Source organism: Gracilinanus agilis, chromosome 1, assembly GCF_016433145.1.
Source record: "Gracilinanus agilis isolate LMUSP501 chromosome 1, AgileGrace, whole genome shotgun sequence".
Lineage (NCBI taxonomy): Eukaryota > Metazoa > Chordata > Mammalia > Didelphimorphia > Didelphidae > Gracilinanus > Gracilinanus agilis.
In genome coordinates this window covers 227,568,183-227,586,366 of record NC_058130.1, presented here as the reverse complement: position 1 = coordinate 227,586,366, position 18,184 = coordinate 227,568,183, and the positions used below count along the sequence as shown (strand labels likewise).

Sequence of the window (18,184 nt, the reverse complement as noted above, 5' to 3'; positions counted from 1 at the left end):
CACTGTGCTACCCAGCTGCCCCCAAAAGTGGTACTTTTGATATAAATAGGAAAGTTTCAAAAAATGGAAGGCTTACATGTAAAGATAATGGGTTCAGTTAGCTGAGTTAGCTTCATTTCTTTTTTTTTTTTTTTTTAACCCTTGTACTTCGGTGTATTGTCTCATAGGTGGAAGATTGGTAAGGGTGGGCAATGGGGGTCAAGTGACTTGCCCAGGGTCACACAGCTGGGAAGTGGCTGAGGCCGGGTTTGAACCTAGGACCTCCTGTCTCTAGGCCTGACTCTCACTCCACTGAGCTACCCAGCTGCCCCGTAGCTTCATTTCTAATTGATCTTAAAATGAAGTTGTCTTACTACTTAAGCTTTGAATCTCTCTGCAGATACACATATGTATTGACAGAGATACAATTGAAGGAATGTAGTAGATACCTCCTGGAAATGGAATAACTTTTATTAAACCTTTTTGCTAAAAGTGGAAGCAACTCAGGCTGAGACAAAAGAGGAGCTGACCAGTAGTCTTTTCTCACAGTTTTCTTCCCATGTACTAAATGTTAGGAGAAGCTTTTCATAATGTTTAGGAATACTTCATTGAATAAGTAGTCTTTTTTAATTGGCTATTAGCTTAGCATACATAACTTCCTTGGTTCTCAGTTTGATAGTTCTGCTGAAGCAAACTATATAGAGAAATCTAATTAGAGCCGGTCTTGTAAGGATCAAATAAAATAATATATGTAAAGCATTTTGTGATATACAAATGGTATCAATAATGATCTTGATGATGATGGTGGTGATGATGATGAGATACAGAGAAATAGCCATCTGTACTGTGAGATTTCATGTAAGCAAGAATACCCCCTGTCTATTTACAAATACTACTTTATCTGCTTTCTTAATACCTAAAATAATGCAACTAGTGATTTATTCCTTTGCAATTGCTTCTGGACCCGGGGTAGGAAGGGAGGTGAGAAATGCCCAGAGTCCCACAGCTAGAAAGTGTCTGAGGTCACATTTGAACTGACCTTCAGTCTTTAGGCTTGCCTCTCAATCTACTAAAATATCTAGTTGCCTTCTCGGGCTTTTTTTGTTTTTTTAATCTTCCTGAGTCTTCATTCAGGAACCTATCATCTCCAGTTCTCTCAAACTTCTTCCCTTATGAAAAACTGCTTGCATGGTAGGATAGGACCAACTCATCATACTAATGATTAAAAAACACCAACATATTACCATTTCTAGGAGCATCTGTATTTTTCCCCACTGGGGACCAGAAGCTGCAGCAAAGGAATAAATCTCTAGTTGCATTATTTTAGGCATAATCATATTTTAAGGAATTTAAGAAAGAAAGATTCTTCTGTTAAGGAAATTGTTCTTCAATGAACTAAATATAGTACCTTGAAGTACAAAAAAGTTTAAAAAGTTGAAGATATGCCTTTAGTAATGTTAATAACTATTTCTTATACCTTTTTGATTTCTTATTGTTGCTTCTTATTTCTTTCCAGATTTTTATATTGAAGATGAAGTAATTTTTGTAAATAATTTGGTAGAATATAAAAAGCAGCTGCCTACTTTGAATAACCTTTTGAGTAGACTAAATGTATTTTTATTAAAAGATCCTTGTTTAGATTTCAAAGAGCAGCAGATCCTCATAGAAGCTGATCATTTCAGGTACCAGTCACCAATATTGTGAATATATTTGGGGGGGACGGGGTTATTCTTTCCATATCCTCAATTTTAACATCTATTTGCCATTAAGTCAAATTTGTCATTATGGGTTTTGTTTGTCTGCAATTCAGTGTCTCCACGGCTTTTCCAGTATACAAATATCAGCCTAAAAACTCAACTAAAATTAAGGTGAAAGGATATCTCCATTCTCCATTTAATTTTAGTTGAAATAGTTCCTGGATGAACTCAGATACCACAGTTACTTAAAACTGCAAGATGAGTTATGTGAGTTTAGGCTTAAGGTAATTCACATTGCCATGCCTAAAGCTCTTAGAAGGCTGTAAGTAAATCACTTTATACAGAGGGCTTGACAACACTAGAACAATTCTCAAATGATCTTAGACTCATTCAAAATATAATATGTAAAATATATAAGTTCTATAGGCAGTTTATACCATTGTAGGTTTGTGGTTCATTTGATAAAAATAATGCCATACTTCATTTTAAATTCTGTATAGTGTGAAAAGTTTTTATTACAAATGTTGATGTTTCTGTGTGCCTGAAATAATCCATATTTATATTTTTAGAATCAAAACTGTGATAAGAAAAATTTTAGTACCATGTCACAACTTTTTATGAGGCATCTGAAAGCAAATCTCTTCAGCTCAGTTGTATCTGTGTCACCATAATATTGTTAGAGAATGGATTTTTCCATAAAAAGGACTAGGTAGGATTCTGGGAAAACTGCAATTAAAGAGATACTTCCAACCCACATCAGAGTAACAATAGGATATCCCTAGAGGAATTAAGAAGTAGATACAAAGAATTTAAAATCCTCACTAAGCACAACTATGTTGTGTTCTTCCCTCATTCTGTTGAGGTTTTTTAACCTCTTGTTAGCATTTAGCCAGCTCTTTGAAGTCAGTGGAAAGTCTACATATGAGTAAAATAAAAATCAGTGTCCAAAACTCATTTCTATTCTATTTCTTCCTGTTTTGCTTAAATGTAGGAAATGTGCATAAATATTAAGAGATATAATATCATAGGAATTATATTTGAGAGAAGACTATTTGGGCATGGCCCTTTAAAAGGTCTAGGTTTCCCCAGATTATATAGCAAATATGTACTGTCAAGCAATATGAGGTTCTACATAAGCAAATTTGTAGATAACTGAAGCTTACCTATCATGCCACCTATAGAACTAGTTTTGAGGCATAATTCTTCACACAAGCAGTCATCCAGTAGGTAGAGAGGTAGAGAGATAGATATGTATGCATTACCAGGGCAACTCAGGATGATAATCAGTAGTCAGATTAATTTCCATTTAGAATATTATTTAAGGGGTTAAAAATAATAATGTGCCAATTTCACTTTTTCTTTTCAGGGAATATTTCCCTTTTCAAAGTGGAAATATTTTCATGGAAGTCTATGAAAAAGAAGAATTAAATATGATTAAGGAGCTCTTTGAAGATGAAAAGGTATTTTTTTAAAGTTTGGTCTTAGTCACGTTTTGTTTAACTATTATTTAATAATGTTCTTATAAAAGTGGTAGAACAAATTTCTAGAAACTTTAATAGTCTGTAGCATGCTATATATGACTGTATTTCATAACAAAAAAGGCTCATGTTCAGTTTTTTCAATTGTGTCTGATTCTACATGATTTCATTTAGGGTTTCCTTGGCAAAGATACTAGAGTGGTTTGCTATTGCCTTCTCCAACTCATTTTATAGATGAGGAAACTGAACCAAATAAGGTTAAGTGACTTACCAAGGGTCATATAGCTAGAAAGTGTCTGAGACCAGATTTTAATTCAGGAAGATGAAACTTCCTAACCCCAAGACTGGCAGTCTAATCCACTGTGCCATCTAGCTGCCCCTAGGGGTTTTCTGGGGCGTACAGGCTGATCAGGAAGACTAGTACCTCTGGCGTGAGAGCTTGCCATGCCCTTTTCAGGATTTTTGTTGTCCACCTGCCACCTAGCTCTCATCTATGGCTCCAAAAAGCTGTATCATGTACAGCAGACACACCCTGGTAAACTATCTCAACTGATGGATTTAACCAGGTTGAGGTTGACTGATAGACCGCAAACTCAGTTTGTTGGGTGATGTCTGCTTTAGACATGTGAAGACTTCCCCCGGCAGAAGGACCAGTTGAGAACAATTTGTTACAATGGCCATGAAGGCAGCAGAAGCAGGCTCTGTGGAGTACTTAAAGCTTGATTAGACATTGAAAAAGCCAAGGTCACCCTCTACATCCCTGGCTGTCTCCAGTCATCCTGTCTTGTCTTGCCACTGGATTTCAGTGACTCTGGCCTATGACTTTGTGCAATTCTGCCTCACTTAAATCCAATTTATGCACAAGTGAAATGATATCACCAGTGTTATCATTTTGGTCCTCTTCAAGTACAAAGGACAACAACCACTATATATGATTTTGAAACTAAAAAAAAATTTGGTAATGGCTTGAGTGTAGGAGAGTTGTGCCATTGCAATAAGCCTCCCTATCTTGACCAATTTCATGTATTTTGGGGTTTCAAGTTAGAAGCAGCATTGCAATAGAGAAAGCCCAAGAACTATATTCAAGAATTGGGTTCCATCTCCACTATCTTACTAGGTGTATGACATTGGGCAAGTCTCTTAAAATCCTGAAGCCCCAATTTCCTCATTTACAAAATTAAGATAACATTCCTTGTAGTATCTCCCTTATAAGTGGTAGCATGGCAAAGTAGATGGAAAGCCAGGCTCAGAACCAGAGGACCCTGGTGTTCTGTCTAACACAGTTGTGCTGGGGGACCCTGGGCAACTTGCTTCACCTCTCAGTGACCCCTGGAAACTAAAAATTAAATTGTAAAGCAGGACCAGTCTGTGTTGGTGGAAGGAGTTCCATTACTGGGAATTATCTATATTAGTAAAATTACAAGGCTGATTGAAAAACAGTTTGTTTTTTAAAATTACCTCTCATAGCTTTTAAAAGGAGCAAATGAAATATTGTATGCAAAGCACTTTCCAATTCTCAAAGTGCTCTATATATGTCAGTTTTATTGTCTAGTAGAAATATCATGGAGGAAGTTGGAGGGCAGAAGATAAGTGGAGGTTAGAGATTTATTTATGTAATGGCAGCTATATGAACAGGATCTTAGAACTACTAGTGGCTCATCAGCTTAATGAGCAAGGAGAAGAAAGAATTTTTACTACATGAAAGGCTACATTCTTGCAAAGTAGCCTCTCATTTACAAGTTGTAGTTCAAGCTAGTACAAAATAAATTTTCTTTTAAAATTTCTCTGCAAAGAAGCTGGAGCTAAAGAAGCAAGTGGTTTGATTGCATTTGAACCATTTTTTAAATTAGATCCAATTCAGAAACAAAAGTACTTTAAAAGGTGAAAATTTGTGCATTTCAAACTCACATGTTTTCAGAGTAGTGATTTCTTTTGAATTTGGTTTTAGATAAATTTCATTTATTATTTCTTGTCCATTTTAAGAAAGACTCCATTATTCCTTTGCTTTCTCATGTTTTGAATAATAATATGTTTGTAGTTTATCAAAAGCTTTTTCTGCATCTATTATGCAGATTTTTGTTGTTTTTGCTGTTCATATGATCAATATGCATATAGTCTTCCTAAAACTAAACCAGCCCTGCATTTCTAGTGTAAATCCTACCTGGTCATAATGTATAATCTTTGTGATATATTGTTATAATCTCCTTGCTGGTATTTTATTTGAAATTTTTGCATCAATATTTATTCAGTAAATTGGCCTTAAGTTTTCTTTCTCTGTTTTCACTCTCCTTGGTTTTGGTATCAAAATCATATTTGTGACAAAAGGAATTTGGTAGGATTTATTCTTTACCTGTTTTTTTTCAAATAGTTTATGTAGTATAATTAGTCCTTAAATATTTGGTAAAATTCATTTGTATGACCCACTGACCTTGGCAATTTTTTCTTAGTTCATCTATGGCTTGTTCAATTTCAACTTATTCAGAATGAACTTGTGACTTAATTTTGTACTTAAAGCTGAAAATTCCAGTATAAAAAATTATTTAGAGCCTTTTCCAGGATCTCCAAGTTATACGAACATATTGTTTTTAATCTGGCCTCCTTACAGTGGTAATAATGCCCATTCCTTAGAGCAGTGATTCCCAAAGTGGGCACCACCACCCCCTGGTGGATGCTGCAGCAATCCAGGGTGGGTGGTGATTGGCCACAGGTGCATTTGGGGGTGGTGAATAACTGTAAGGGGGCGGTGATAGTATTGATAGGGGGTGCTAAGTAATATTTTTTCTGGAAAGGGAGAGGTAGGCCAAAAAAGTTTGGGAACCACTGCCTTAGAGGAAGATGAAGTCTCATTTGCTCAGATATGCCTACTCCATTTTAAAAATCCTCTTTCCTAGAGAAAGCTTCAAAGGAATAAACTGTAGGTTAGCTCTGTGGCATAAAGTATGTCTCTAAAAGTATTTTTAGACCTTTCTGGCACCACATATGCACACTTTGGGGGAATATTTATTTTTGCAAATATTAGACATTTTTTTAAGTTCTCAAATGTTGAATAATATTCAAAAATATTTATAGTTTCTCTGATAAAGGTCTCATTTCTCATATATATAGAGAACTAAGTCAAATTTATAAGAGTCCAAGTCATTCCCCAGTTGACAAATGGTCAAAACATATGAATAGTCAGTTTTCAGATGAAGAAATTAAAACTATCAATAATCATATAAAAAAATGTTTTAAATCACTCCCAATTAGAGAAATGCAAATTTAAACAACACTGAGGTACCACCTCACACCTATCAGATTAGCTAATATGACAGTAAAAAAAAGTGTTAAATGTTGGAGGAGATGTGGCAAAATTGGGACCCTAATGCATTACTGGTGGAGTTGTGAACTGATTCAACCATTCTTGAGGGCAATTTGGATGATGCATACCCTTTTTTTTTTTTTTTAAACCCTTACCTTCTGTCTTGGAGTCAATACTGTGTATTGGCTCCAAGGCAGAAGAGTGGTAAGGGTAGGCAATGGGGGTCAAGTGACTTGCCCAGGGTCACACAGCTGGGAAGTGTCTGAGGCCAGATTTGAACCTAGGACCTCCCATCTCTAGGCCTGGCTCTCAATCCACTGAGCTACCCAGCTGTCCTGATGCATACCCTTTGATCCAATAATAAACTACTAGGTCTGTATCCCAAAGAGATAAAAAAAAAACTGGAAAAGACCTGCTTTTAAAAATAATATTTATAGCTGATCTTTTTGTGGTGGCAAAGAATTAGAAACTAAAGGGACATCCTTCAGTTGGGGAATAGCAGAACAAATTGTGGTATATGGTGGTGATAGAATACTATTGTGCTATAAGGAATGATGAGCAGGATGATTTCGGAAAGATTTGGAAAGACCTACATTACCTGATGCAGAATGAAATAACCAGAACCAGGAAAACATTGTACACAGTAACTGCAATATTATGGAATGATCAAATATGATAGATTTAGCTACTCTCTGCAATAAAATGATTCAGAATAGTTCAGAGGAACTTATGAAAGAGTGCTATTCACCTCCAGAGAAAGAACTGTTGAAGCAGGAATGCAGATGAAATCATATGATTTATCACTTGTTTATTTGGATATATGTTTTAGGGTTTTGGTTTTATAAGATTATTCACTTACAAAAATGAATAATATGGAAACATGTTTTGTGTGATAATACATGGAAAACCCAAATTGAATTGCTTGTCAGCCCCAGGAGGGGGAAGGGAAGAAGGGAGGGAGACAATTTAGATCATATAAATTCAGAAAACTTATACTGAAATTTGTTATTAAAATAAACAATAATAATAAAATTGTAAACTCAGAAATTATGCAGTTATCCTCCAGGAATTACTATTATAATTTTTCAGCAACTGATTTCACTGATTAAATATGATTTATTGAAACCTGCCATCCTCCCAGAAAGAACAGATATGCAAACATCGTCAGTATTTAAGGAGTTCATAAAATCCACTCCAGAAATAATCGATGATACAATTGGAAATGAAAAATTATTTGAAAGAGGTGAGAATTAATTTTTTAATGTTATGTTATAATATTATAATTTACTGTTAAAAATTTTCTGTGAATTCAAATATTTTTTTTAAATTTCCTATAGAACCTATAGATCCAAATCTCAGAATTACATATTTCTGTTATGTTATTTCTCACTTTCTTTTTTATTGTCACTTTGGATAACAGTAGTGTTTTTTGCCATTTAAAGGTTAAGCTTTGAACTTTTTTAACATTCAAAATTTTTACAATCAAACAACATAAAAGAATATATTCACCTCTGTGAATACACATTTTACATCAGGAGTTCTTAACTTTTTTTGTGTCATTATAACCCTTTTGGCCATCTGGAAAAGCCTATGCATTCCTTCTAAGAAAAATGCTTTTAAACAATCAAAGGAAATGTTAAATATCAGCTATTGATTAGGGAAATTAAAATGTCATTTTTTCGTGTTAATGGATCCCCAGAATCTATCCATATAGAACTGGAGGAATCTGGAGCTTGGATCAAGAGCCTCTATTTTAAAGATTGGATATGGTGATCCAAAATTACCTATCATCAGACTAGGCTTTAGGATGGGTCTCTGATCACTGATAATTGGGCTGAATTAGATATAAATGGAGCTGTATATACATGTATACAGTGACAAATATAATTGATTCAGAATCATTCTATCATTTTTCATTATCTGTTCTACGTTTCATTAGAATAAATGTATTGATTTACTGGAATTTGGCTTTACTGTGAATTTATCACATTCAAAAGCACAAATATCTAATGTATCTTAAAAAGCTTCAAAAACCTTCCTTCTGTTATATTCTTAGACACATTACTTCAAATAATCTTTTAACTACTGTCAAAATTTGTATTTTAGGCTGGATTGTGGCAAATGAAGGTCTGTGGGGGGACTTTTGGTTAGAAGAGACTGACATGGGTTGCATATTCAAAAACAGTTTCTTATTTAAAAAAAAAATAAGCTACACCTGGAATTTACAGGCTAAGAATCACCTTTTCTGAGTTCTCGCTTAAGTATTCTCCAGGAATAGCATATTTTGCACTGTCTACCTGAGTTTCCCTTAGTACTATAAAATTGGCACAGGAAGTAAGCATTAGCCTAGTTAAAGCAGGAAATCTCAAAATACTACAGAGAGAAGCTTTTGTTCCCATTTTTCCAAAGGTAGTTTTTTGTAGCCTATAGATCCATATCAAACAAAATAACCTAGTTAAACTCAGTGGGTTTCAAACACAAATATTTGTTAGCATTTTGATCATGGCACTGATAAAATATAAAACCAAATGGGATATTACAAATAATAGAAAATTTAAAAAATTAGATATTATTTTGTAATATAGCATTGAAGACATTTTAAGGAATATTAATAAAACAGAATACATGTACTCATTATGACTGTTCTATAAAACCTATTGTCAAAGCCTATAAAGGTAGAGAAAAACTAAAACAGAAAAAAAATCAAATTAAATTCCCAAGTGTCTATATTCAATATGCAAGTATTGTAAAAATCCTCTCTAGTAAATTCCTATTCCTGATCTTTCTCCTGATATGAAGGTGATACCAGATGATTAAAGGACCTTCCCAATTACATGTCTTTGGAAAATCCTGCTAATATACAAAGGCTTCAAAAATAGACAAGGGGAGAGAGTCTCTATCATCGGAGAACAGCCTGGTATAGCTTAGGGAGACTTATCACTAAAAAGTTGGTTGCCAGTGTTGAATTTTTTTGGCCATGGAAGCTTGCCAAATATGTCTTGGTACAGTGGAAAGAGATCTAGATCTAGAGTCAGAGGGCTTATGTTTGGCTTTTGGTTCTCCCTATCTTATGACCTTGGTGCCTTCTTCACACTAAGTATCACCTCTCTCTCTCTCTCTCTCTCTCTCTCTCTCTCTCTCTCTCTCCCTCCCCTCCCCCTCTTTTCTCCTCCCTCCCTCTCACTTTCTGTCATAGTAACAACCTCAAAACAGAAGGGCAAGGGCCAGGCAGACAGAGTTAAGTGATTTGTTCAGAGTCACATAGTTAAGAAGTGTCTGGGGCCAGATTTGAACCCAGGTCTTCCTGACTCCAGGTCTGGTGCTCCTTCCACTGAGCTACTTAGCTGCCCTTAAGTATCACTCTTGAAAGTGAAAACAAGTATTTATCCTCATCAGTAAAATGAAAATTCTACCCATCCTGCCTACTTTATGCTATTGTGAGAGTCAAAGGCAATAATTTTGTGAAAATATTTTGAAAACAAACCCAGGTGCAAAACTCTTATCTTTTTTTTTTTTACTCAGTTTCCTTCACACTCACATTGTGTAAACATTTATAGTTGTCGATGAGGCTCTAGCCTTCATAGAAAATATATCAAAAGTAATAGAGACCAAATGAGTCAGGCCAAGGAATATTTTGCTATATGCTGCTTCCTTTTCTTTTAATAAATCCTAAGATCATAGTTTTAGAGCTGAAAGGAAACTAGAAATCATTTAGTTCAGTGCTCTCATTTTACTGTTAAAGAAACTGAAGCTCAGAAAGGTTAAATGAGTCACCTATAAGTCAAACAGATAGTAAATGAGAGCCAGATTTAGAACTCAAGTTTTCTGAGGTGACTTCACATTGGTATAACTCCTGACTCTGGAAGAAAGAATATTTATTTTCTATAGGAAGAAAATTAAAGACTTTTTAGAGGTAGGCGGAGAAATAGCAGTAAAAATTATAGGGGAATGGACTAGTCAATGTAAAGCTTATCCTCTCCCCTCTTTTTTTTTTTTTCATTCCTCCCCACCAAAGATCAGAATGAAATTATGGTAGAATGCTATCCCACAGAGAAGATATATATCAGCCAGAATCAATGTGAATCAGAAAACCATGAAACAGGTGAGATTACTGAACAAATTAAGGATGTCCCTAAATGTTTTCCAAAGGTCATTAAGCTTGTGAAATCAAAAAGCATCAGTGTATTTGCATGTGTATTTGCATCAAGTTAGTTTGATTTTAAAAGTAATTTCCTTTTTTTCATTTATTTTTTCCTCATCAATCACACTAACTGACTCAATTCTAGGTTGAATAGAGTGAGAAATGTTATAGAGACTGAAAAATCATTTAAAGGGAATTGAGAGGACAAGCAAACATCTTTTTCAGCTAAATTCTAGTAACAGATCAATATTGTAGTGAAAATATTTAACAAAAATTATAAACTGGCTATGGTGGGTACTCAGAGCTATAGAAAGACAATAGACAATGAAGCAGTGTCTATTCTGTACCATTAAAATAAGCCTTCACAGAGAAGGACTACCAGACTGCCTAAAGAGGGTGTTTGTCCCAGAAAAAAATAGAGCAGAGTAAAGCTTCTACTCCATTAACATTGGGATAGGCCAGTTAGTGGTCACTACATTTCTATTCCAAGTAAACAGGAAGAACTAGTGTCAAAAAGAAAAATAAGTCTCATTTATATCTATTCACATGTGTAAGGGATAAAAATTAAAGGGTTGGACTAAATATATGAGAAATGTAGAAAAGGAGAAAGAGTGAAAGTAAGGAAATCAGAGAGAGACTGGTAATTACTCTGGAGGCATGGCTTCAGAGGCTCCAACAAAGGGGGCCCAGAAGTAAATTAAACAAGAGTTTTAACCACCAGGCCTCCTCTAGGACAAGGGGCCTCTCCAGAGACTGGTATCTCTTAGAAAAGCCAGGAAAGGGAGCCAGTCCTTTTCACTTACCCAGGTGGTAGTCCCAAAGGAAAATCGAAGAGCAGTCCTAGATCCCTAGCTAGAGTTCCTTCAAGGTCAAGTTGAAGGCAAAAGACCCCCTAACAGGAAGTTCTTGACACTTTTAAAGACCATTCCTTTCATCATTTCCTGTGCCTTCCTTCCACTTTACATGGACCAATTACACCTAAACCTTTGCTTAAGACTGCCTAAGGGAGGTTCTGGGTTAAGATGGCGGCAGAGTAAAAATCAGCTGCCTTGACCTCTCCTAACCCACGCATATAGGACTCCTCAAGAAGACATAAAAACAAATCCAGAGGAAAGAAGGGACCCCACAACAGGGGTCAGTATCAAAGGTACGTGGAATCAGGGCATTTCCATGCTATAAAGGGGTGAAACAGCTCTCATGAAAACATGAGCAGATCAACCCCCTCCCCCACCCCACACCACCTACAACACCAAAGCCAGCGCACAAGAGTCAGAGCAAGTTTGGGGCACCCATTAAGTCATTAGCAGCTCACCAGGGCTTGTTCCTGAGAGCAGCAAGACTTAAGACCCCCCAAGAGGCTAAAGAACTCACAGACTCTGAACACAGACCCTGAGCCCAGGCGCAGGCAAAGGGGCTGACACAGGTGAGGGCTAAGGCGCGGATGAAGGGGCTGATTCTGTGTTCGGGAGCGGACCTTGAGTGGGGACCCAGTGCAGAGAGGTGCTTGACTGTGGAAGCAACTCCCTGAGACTGTTAAAGGAGCTTTAGGCAGAAGAACGAGCAAGGAGATCACTAGGAGGCTTGTCCCAGAACAACTAGACTTGAGATCTCAGGAGTCTAAAGAGCACAGACAGATCCTGGGCACGAGCATAAAGCTGAGAGGGCACTCAGCTTACAATGGCAAGCCAGAATCATCAGGAAAACCAGAAGAGAAAGATGAAGAAGAAAAAACCTTTAACACTTGACAACTTTTACACAGAAAAAATCCAGACGACAGAGCAAACAGCAGAGGAGAACAAACAAGTAACCATATCCAAACCTTCCCAAAACAATGAAAATGGGTCACAAGGTCTTGAAGAGTTCAAATCTGAGATCATGAAAAAGATGGAAGAGATCTAGCAAGAAAATAACAGTTTAAAAGGCAGAGTTTCACAATTGGAAAGTGAGGCAAGAAAATCAAAGACCAGAAATGACCAGATTGAAAAGGAAAACCAAAAGATTGTAGCCAAAAACCAGTCTCTAAAGACTAGAATTGGGCAATTAGAAAAAGATGTCCCCAAATCAAAAGAATTAATAAGCAAATTGGAGACCAAAATCAAACAGCTGGAAAACAGGTCAGACCAAACTGAAAAGGAAAATCAAAAGCTTATAGCAGAAAACCAGTCTCTAAAGACAAGAATTGGGCAAGTAGAAGCCAATGATCTATTAAGACAGCAAGAACAAATAAAACAAAGTCAAAAGACTGATAAAATAGAAGGAAACATGAAATATCTCAATGAGAAACTGACAGATCAAGAAAACGGGTCTAGAAGAGACAATCTGAAAATCATTGGTCTTCCTGGAAAAGCAGAAATTAATAGAAATTTGGACTCCATACTAAAAGAAATTATTCAGCAAAATTGCCCTGAAGTTCTACAACAAGAGGGCAATATAGACATTGAAAGGATCAATAGATCACCCTCTACACTAGACCCTGAAAAGACAACCCCCAGGAATATAATAGCCAAATTCAAGAGCTTCCAAGTAAAAGAAAAAAATTTTACAAGAAGCCAGAAAGAGACAATTCAGATATCAAGGAGCACCAATCAGGACCACACAGGATGTGGCAGCTTCCACACTAAAAGACCGCAAGGCTCGGAATATGATATTCAGAAAGTCAAGAGAACTGGATCTACAACCAAGGATCACGTACCCATCAAAACTGACTATATTCTTCCGGGGGAAAGTTTGGGCATTCAACAAGACAGAAAATTTCCAAGCATTTGCACAGAAAAGACCAGGACTAAATGGAAAGTTTGATATCCAACCACAAAAATCAAGAGAAACATGAAAAGGTGAATAAGAAACAGAAAGGAAAGTAAGAAAACTCATATTTTTTAAATTTGCCTCATTAAGGGCTTCAATAAGATCTAATTATTGGTACACCTATCTGGAGAAATGTTATGTATAATTCTCTGTAGTGAACTCTGTTCACCATTATAGCATTCACTATTATAATAATTAGAAGAATTATTCATAGGGAAAGGTTGGAATACTAAATGGTCTAAAATTATATGGGTGGGAGGGAAAGAGGGGTGTGAATAGTAGAGGACACCAAGAGAAACTTGAAGGAATAAGAAAAATGGGATATTCTCTTACACACAAAATGGGCATGGGAAGGGGAAGGGATGAATACTATTATAAGAAGGAGAGGAAGAGAGCATTAAGAGGTAGTATTTACACCTTACTCTGAGTGCAATTAACCCTGAGAGGGAAGAGTAGCTATATCCATTGAGATATAAAACTCTATCTAACCCTGCTGAGAAAGTCAGAAGGGATAAATCCAGGGGAGTGGAGAAGAAGGGGGAGGGAATTCATTAGGCCTTAAAAATAAAAAGAGGGGAATAATAATGGAGGGGGTAAAAAGGGAAGTAAATGAAGGGAGGGAACAAGGGTTACTGGCTTAAAGCAAACCACTGGTTTAAAAGGAAATAGTGTAAGAAGAAGGGATAGAACTAGGGGAGGATCCCAAAATGGCGGCAAATACACAACTGATAATTATAACTCTGAATGTGAATGGGATGAACTCACCCATTAAACAGAAGAGAATAGCAGAGTGGATTAGAAACCAAAATCCTAACATATGTTGTCTACAAGAAACACATATGAGGCGGGTGGACATACACAAGTTTAAAATAAAGGGCTTCAGCAAAATCTTTTGGGCTTTAAATGAGAAAAAAAGGCAGGAGTGGCGATCATGATTTCTGATAAAGCCAAAGTAAAAATAAATATGATTAAAAATGACAGGGAAGGTAATTACATCCTGATAAAAGGCAGTATAGACAATGAGGAAATAACATTGCTCAATATGTATGCACCAAATGGCATAGCATCCAAATTTTTAAAGTAGAAACTGGTAGAGCTCAAGAAGGAAATAGATAGTAAAACCATACTAGTGGGAGATCTAAATATTCCTTTCAGATCTAGATAAATCAAACAAAAAAATAAATAAGAAAGAGGTAAGAGAGGTGAATGAAGTCCTAGAAAAATTAGATTTAATCGATATGTGGAGAAAAATAAATAGGAACAAAAAGGAATACACCTTCTTTTCAGCTGCACATGGTACATTCACAAAGACTGACCATGTAATAGGGCATAGAAACATTGCAAACAAATGCAAAAGAGCAGAAATAATAAATGTAACTTTCTCAGATCATAATGCAATAAAAATAATAATTAGTAAGGGCACCTGGACAGGCACATCAAAAACTAATTGGAAATTGAATAATATGATTCTCCCAAACCAGCTAGTCAAAGAAGAAATCATAGAAACAATCAACAATGTCATTGAAGAGAATGATAATGATGAGACATCCTACCAAACTCTGTGGGATGCAGCCAAGGCAGTACTCAGGGGGAAATTTATATCCTTGAGTGCATATACTAACAAATTAGGGAGGGCAGAGATTAATGAATTGGACATGAAACTTAAAAAATTAGAAAGCAAGCAAATTAAAAATCCCCAGATGAAAATTAAATTAGAAATATAAAAAATCAAGGGAGAAATTAATAAAATCAAAAGTAAAAGAACTATTGAATTAATAAATAAGACTAGAAGCTGGTATTTTGAAAAAACAGATAAAATAGACAAAGTACTGGTCAATCTAATAAAAAAAAAGGAAAGAAGAAAACCAAATTGACAATATCAAAGATGAAAAGGGCGCCCTCACCTCTAATGAAGGAGAAATTAAGGCAATCATTAAAAACTATTTTGCCCAGTTATATGGCAATAAATATAGGAATCTAAGAGATATGGATGAATATTTACAAAGATATAAATTGCCTAGATTAACAGCAGAAGAAATAAAATACCTAAATAATCCCATATCAGAAAAAGAAATTGAACAAGCCATCAAAGAACTCCCTAAGAAAAAATCGCCAGGGCCTAATGGATTCACAAGTGAATTCTATCAGACGTTCAAAGAACAACTAATCCCACTCCTACACAAATTATTTGATATAATAAGCAAAGAAGGAGTCCTACCAAATTCCTTTTATGACACAAATATGGTACTGATTCCAAAGCCAGGTAGATCAAAAACTGAGAAAGAAAACTACAGACCAATCTCCCTAATGAACATAGATGCAAAAATCTTAAATAGAATACTAGCAAAGAGACTCCAGCAAGTAATTAAGAAGATCATTCACCACGATCAGGTGGGATTTATACCAGGAATGCAAGGTTGGTTCAACATTAGGAAAACCATCCACATAATTGACCATATCAACAGTCTAACAAAAATCAATAGATGCTGAAAAAGCCTTTGACAAAATACTGCACCCATTCCTATGGAAAACCCTGGGAAGTATAGGAATAGAAGGACCTTTCCTAAAAATAATAAACAGTCTATACCTAAAACCATCAACAAGCATCATATGCAATGAGGATAAATTAGAAGCCTTCCCAATAAGATTAGGAGTGAAACAAGGATGCCCATTATCACCTCTGTTATTCAACATAGTACTAGAAACACTAGCAGTAGTAATTAGAGAAGAAAAAGAAATTGAAGGTATCAAAATAGGCAATGAGGAAACTAAGCTATCACTCTTTGCAGATGATATGTTGGTCTACTTAAAAAATCCTACAGAATCAACTAAGAAGCTTGTAGAAATAATCAACAACTTTATCAAAGTTGCAGGATACAAAATAAATGCACATAAATCATCAGCATTTCTATATATTTCCAACACATCACAGCAGCAAGAGGTAGAAAGAGAAACACCATTTAAAATCACCCTAGACAATATAAAATACTTAGGAATCTATCTGCCAAAACAAACACGGGAATTATATGAATACAACTACAAAACACTTTCCAAATGATTAAAACTAGATCTAAACAATTGGAAAAACATTGATTGCTCATGGGTAGGACGAGCTAACATAATAAATATGACTTCTACCCAAATTAATTTACCTATTTAGCACCATACCTATCAAACTACCAAAAAACCTTTTCACTGAATTAGGAAAAACTATAACAAATTTCATTTGGAATAATGTAAGATCAAGAATATCAAGGGAAATAATGAAAAAAAAATGTTAAGGAAGGGGGCCTAGCAGTACTAGATATTAAACTATACTATAAAGCAGCAGTCATCAAAACGGTATGATACTGGCTAAGAGACAGAAGGGAGGATCAGTGGAATAGACTTGGGGTGAGTGACATCAGTAAGATAGTGTATGATAAAAACAAAGAGCCCAACTTTTGGGATAAAAATCCACTATTTAACAAAAACTGTTGGGAAATTTGGAGAACAATATGGGAGAGATTAGGTTTAGATCAACATCTCACACCCTACACCAAGATAAATTCAGAATGGGTGAATGGCTTGAATATAAAGAGGGAAACTATAAATAAGTTAAGTGAACATAGAATAGTTTACTTGTCAGATCTCTGGGAAAGGAAAGATTTAAAAACCAAGCAAGAGTTAGAGAAAATTACCAATGTAAAATAAATGATTTTGATTATATCAAACTAAAAAAGCTTTTGTACAGTCAAAAACAATGTAGCCAAGATCAGAAGGGAAACAACAAATTGGGAAAAATCTTTATAACAAAAAACTCTGACAAGGGTCTAATTACTCAAATATACAAGGAGTTAAATCAATTGTATAAAAAATCAAGCCATTCCCCAATTGATAAATGGGCAAGGGAAATGAATCAAAAGTATCAATAAGCACATGAGAAAGTGTTCTAGATCTCTAATAATTAGAGAAATGCAAATCAAAACAACTCTGAGGTATCACCTCACACCTAGCAGAATGGCTAAAGTGATAGAAGAGGAGAGTAATGAATGTTGGAGGGGATGTGGCAAAACTGGGACATTAATGCATTGCTGTTGGAGTTATGAACTGATCCAACCATTCTGGCTGGCAGTTTGGAACTATGCTCAAAGGGCTATAAAAGAATGCCTGCCCTTTGATCCAGCCATACCATTGTTGGGATTGTACCCCAAAGAGATCTTGGATAGACAGACTTGCACGAAAATATTTATAGCTGCTCTTTTTGTGGTGGCAAAAAACTGGAAAATGAGGGGATGTCCTTCAATTGGGGAATGGATGAACAAATTGTGGTATAAGCTGGTGATGGAATACTGTTGTACTAAGAGGAATAATAAACTGGAGGAGTGCCAGGCGAACTGGAAAGACCTCCAGGAACTGATGCAGAGTGAAAGGAGCAGAGCCAGAAGAACATTGTACACAGAGACTGATATATTGTGGTAAAATAGAATGCAGTGGACTTCTGTAGTAGCAGGAATGCAGTGATCTAGGACAATTCTTAGGGATTTATGGTAAAGAACGCTACCCACATTCAGAGGAAGAACTGCAGGAGAGGAAACACAGAAGAAAATCAACTGCTTGAATACATGGGTTGATGAGGACATGATTGCGGATCAAAAGTACCACACCAATGCAACTATCAACAATTTGGAAATAGGTCTTGATTAATGACACATGTTAAAACCAGTGGAAATGCATATTGGCCGGGGGTGTGGGGGGTCGGGGTGGTGAAGGGGAAAGTAAGAACATAAATCATGTAACCATGTTA

At 35.8% G+C, this 18,184-nt stretch overlaps 1 protein-coding gene across 1 annotated transcript in view; it reads left to right on the top strand.

Moving 5' to 3' along the window:
• SHOC1 (shortage in chiasmata 1) overlaps positions 1–18,184 on the top strand; it is a 153,083-nt gene that overhangs the window by 28,388 nt on the left and 106,511 nt on the right. Inside the window, exons 3-4 of the mRNA XM_044679135.1 lie at positions 1,496–1,661; positions 3,043–3,136. Coding sequence (XP_044535070.1) covers positions 1,496–1,661; positions 3,043–3,136 — 260 coding nt within the window. The remainder of the gene's footprint in view (positions 1–1,495; positions 1,662–3,042; positions 3,137–18,184) is intronic.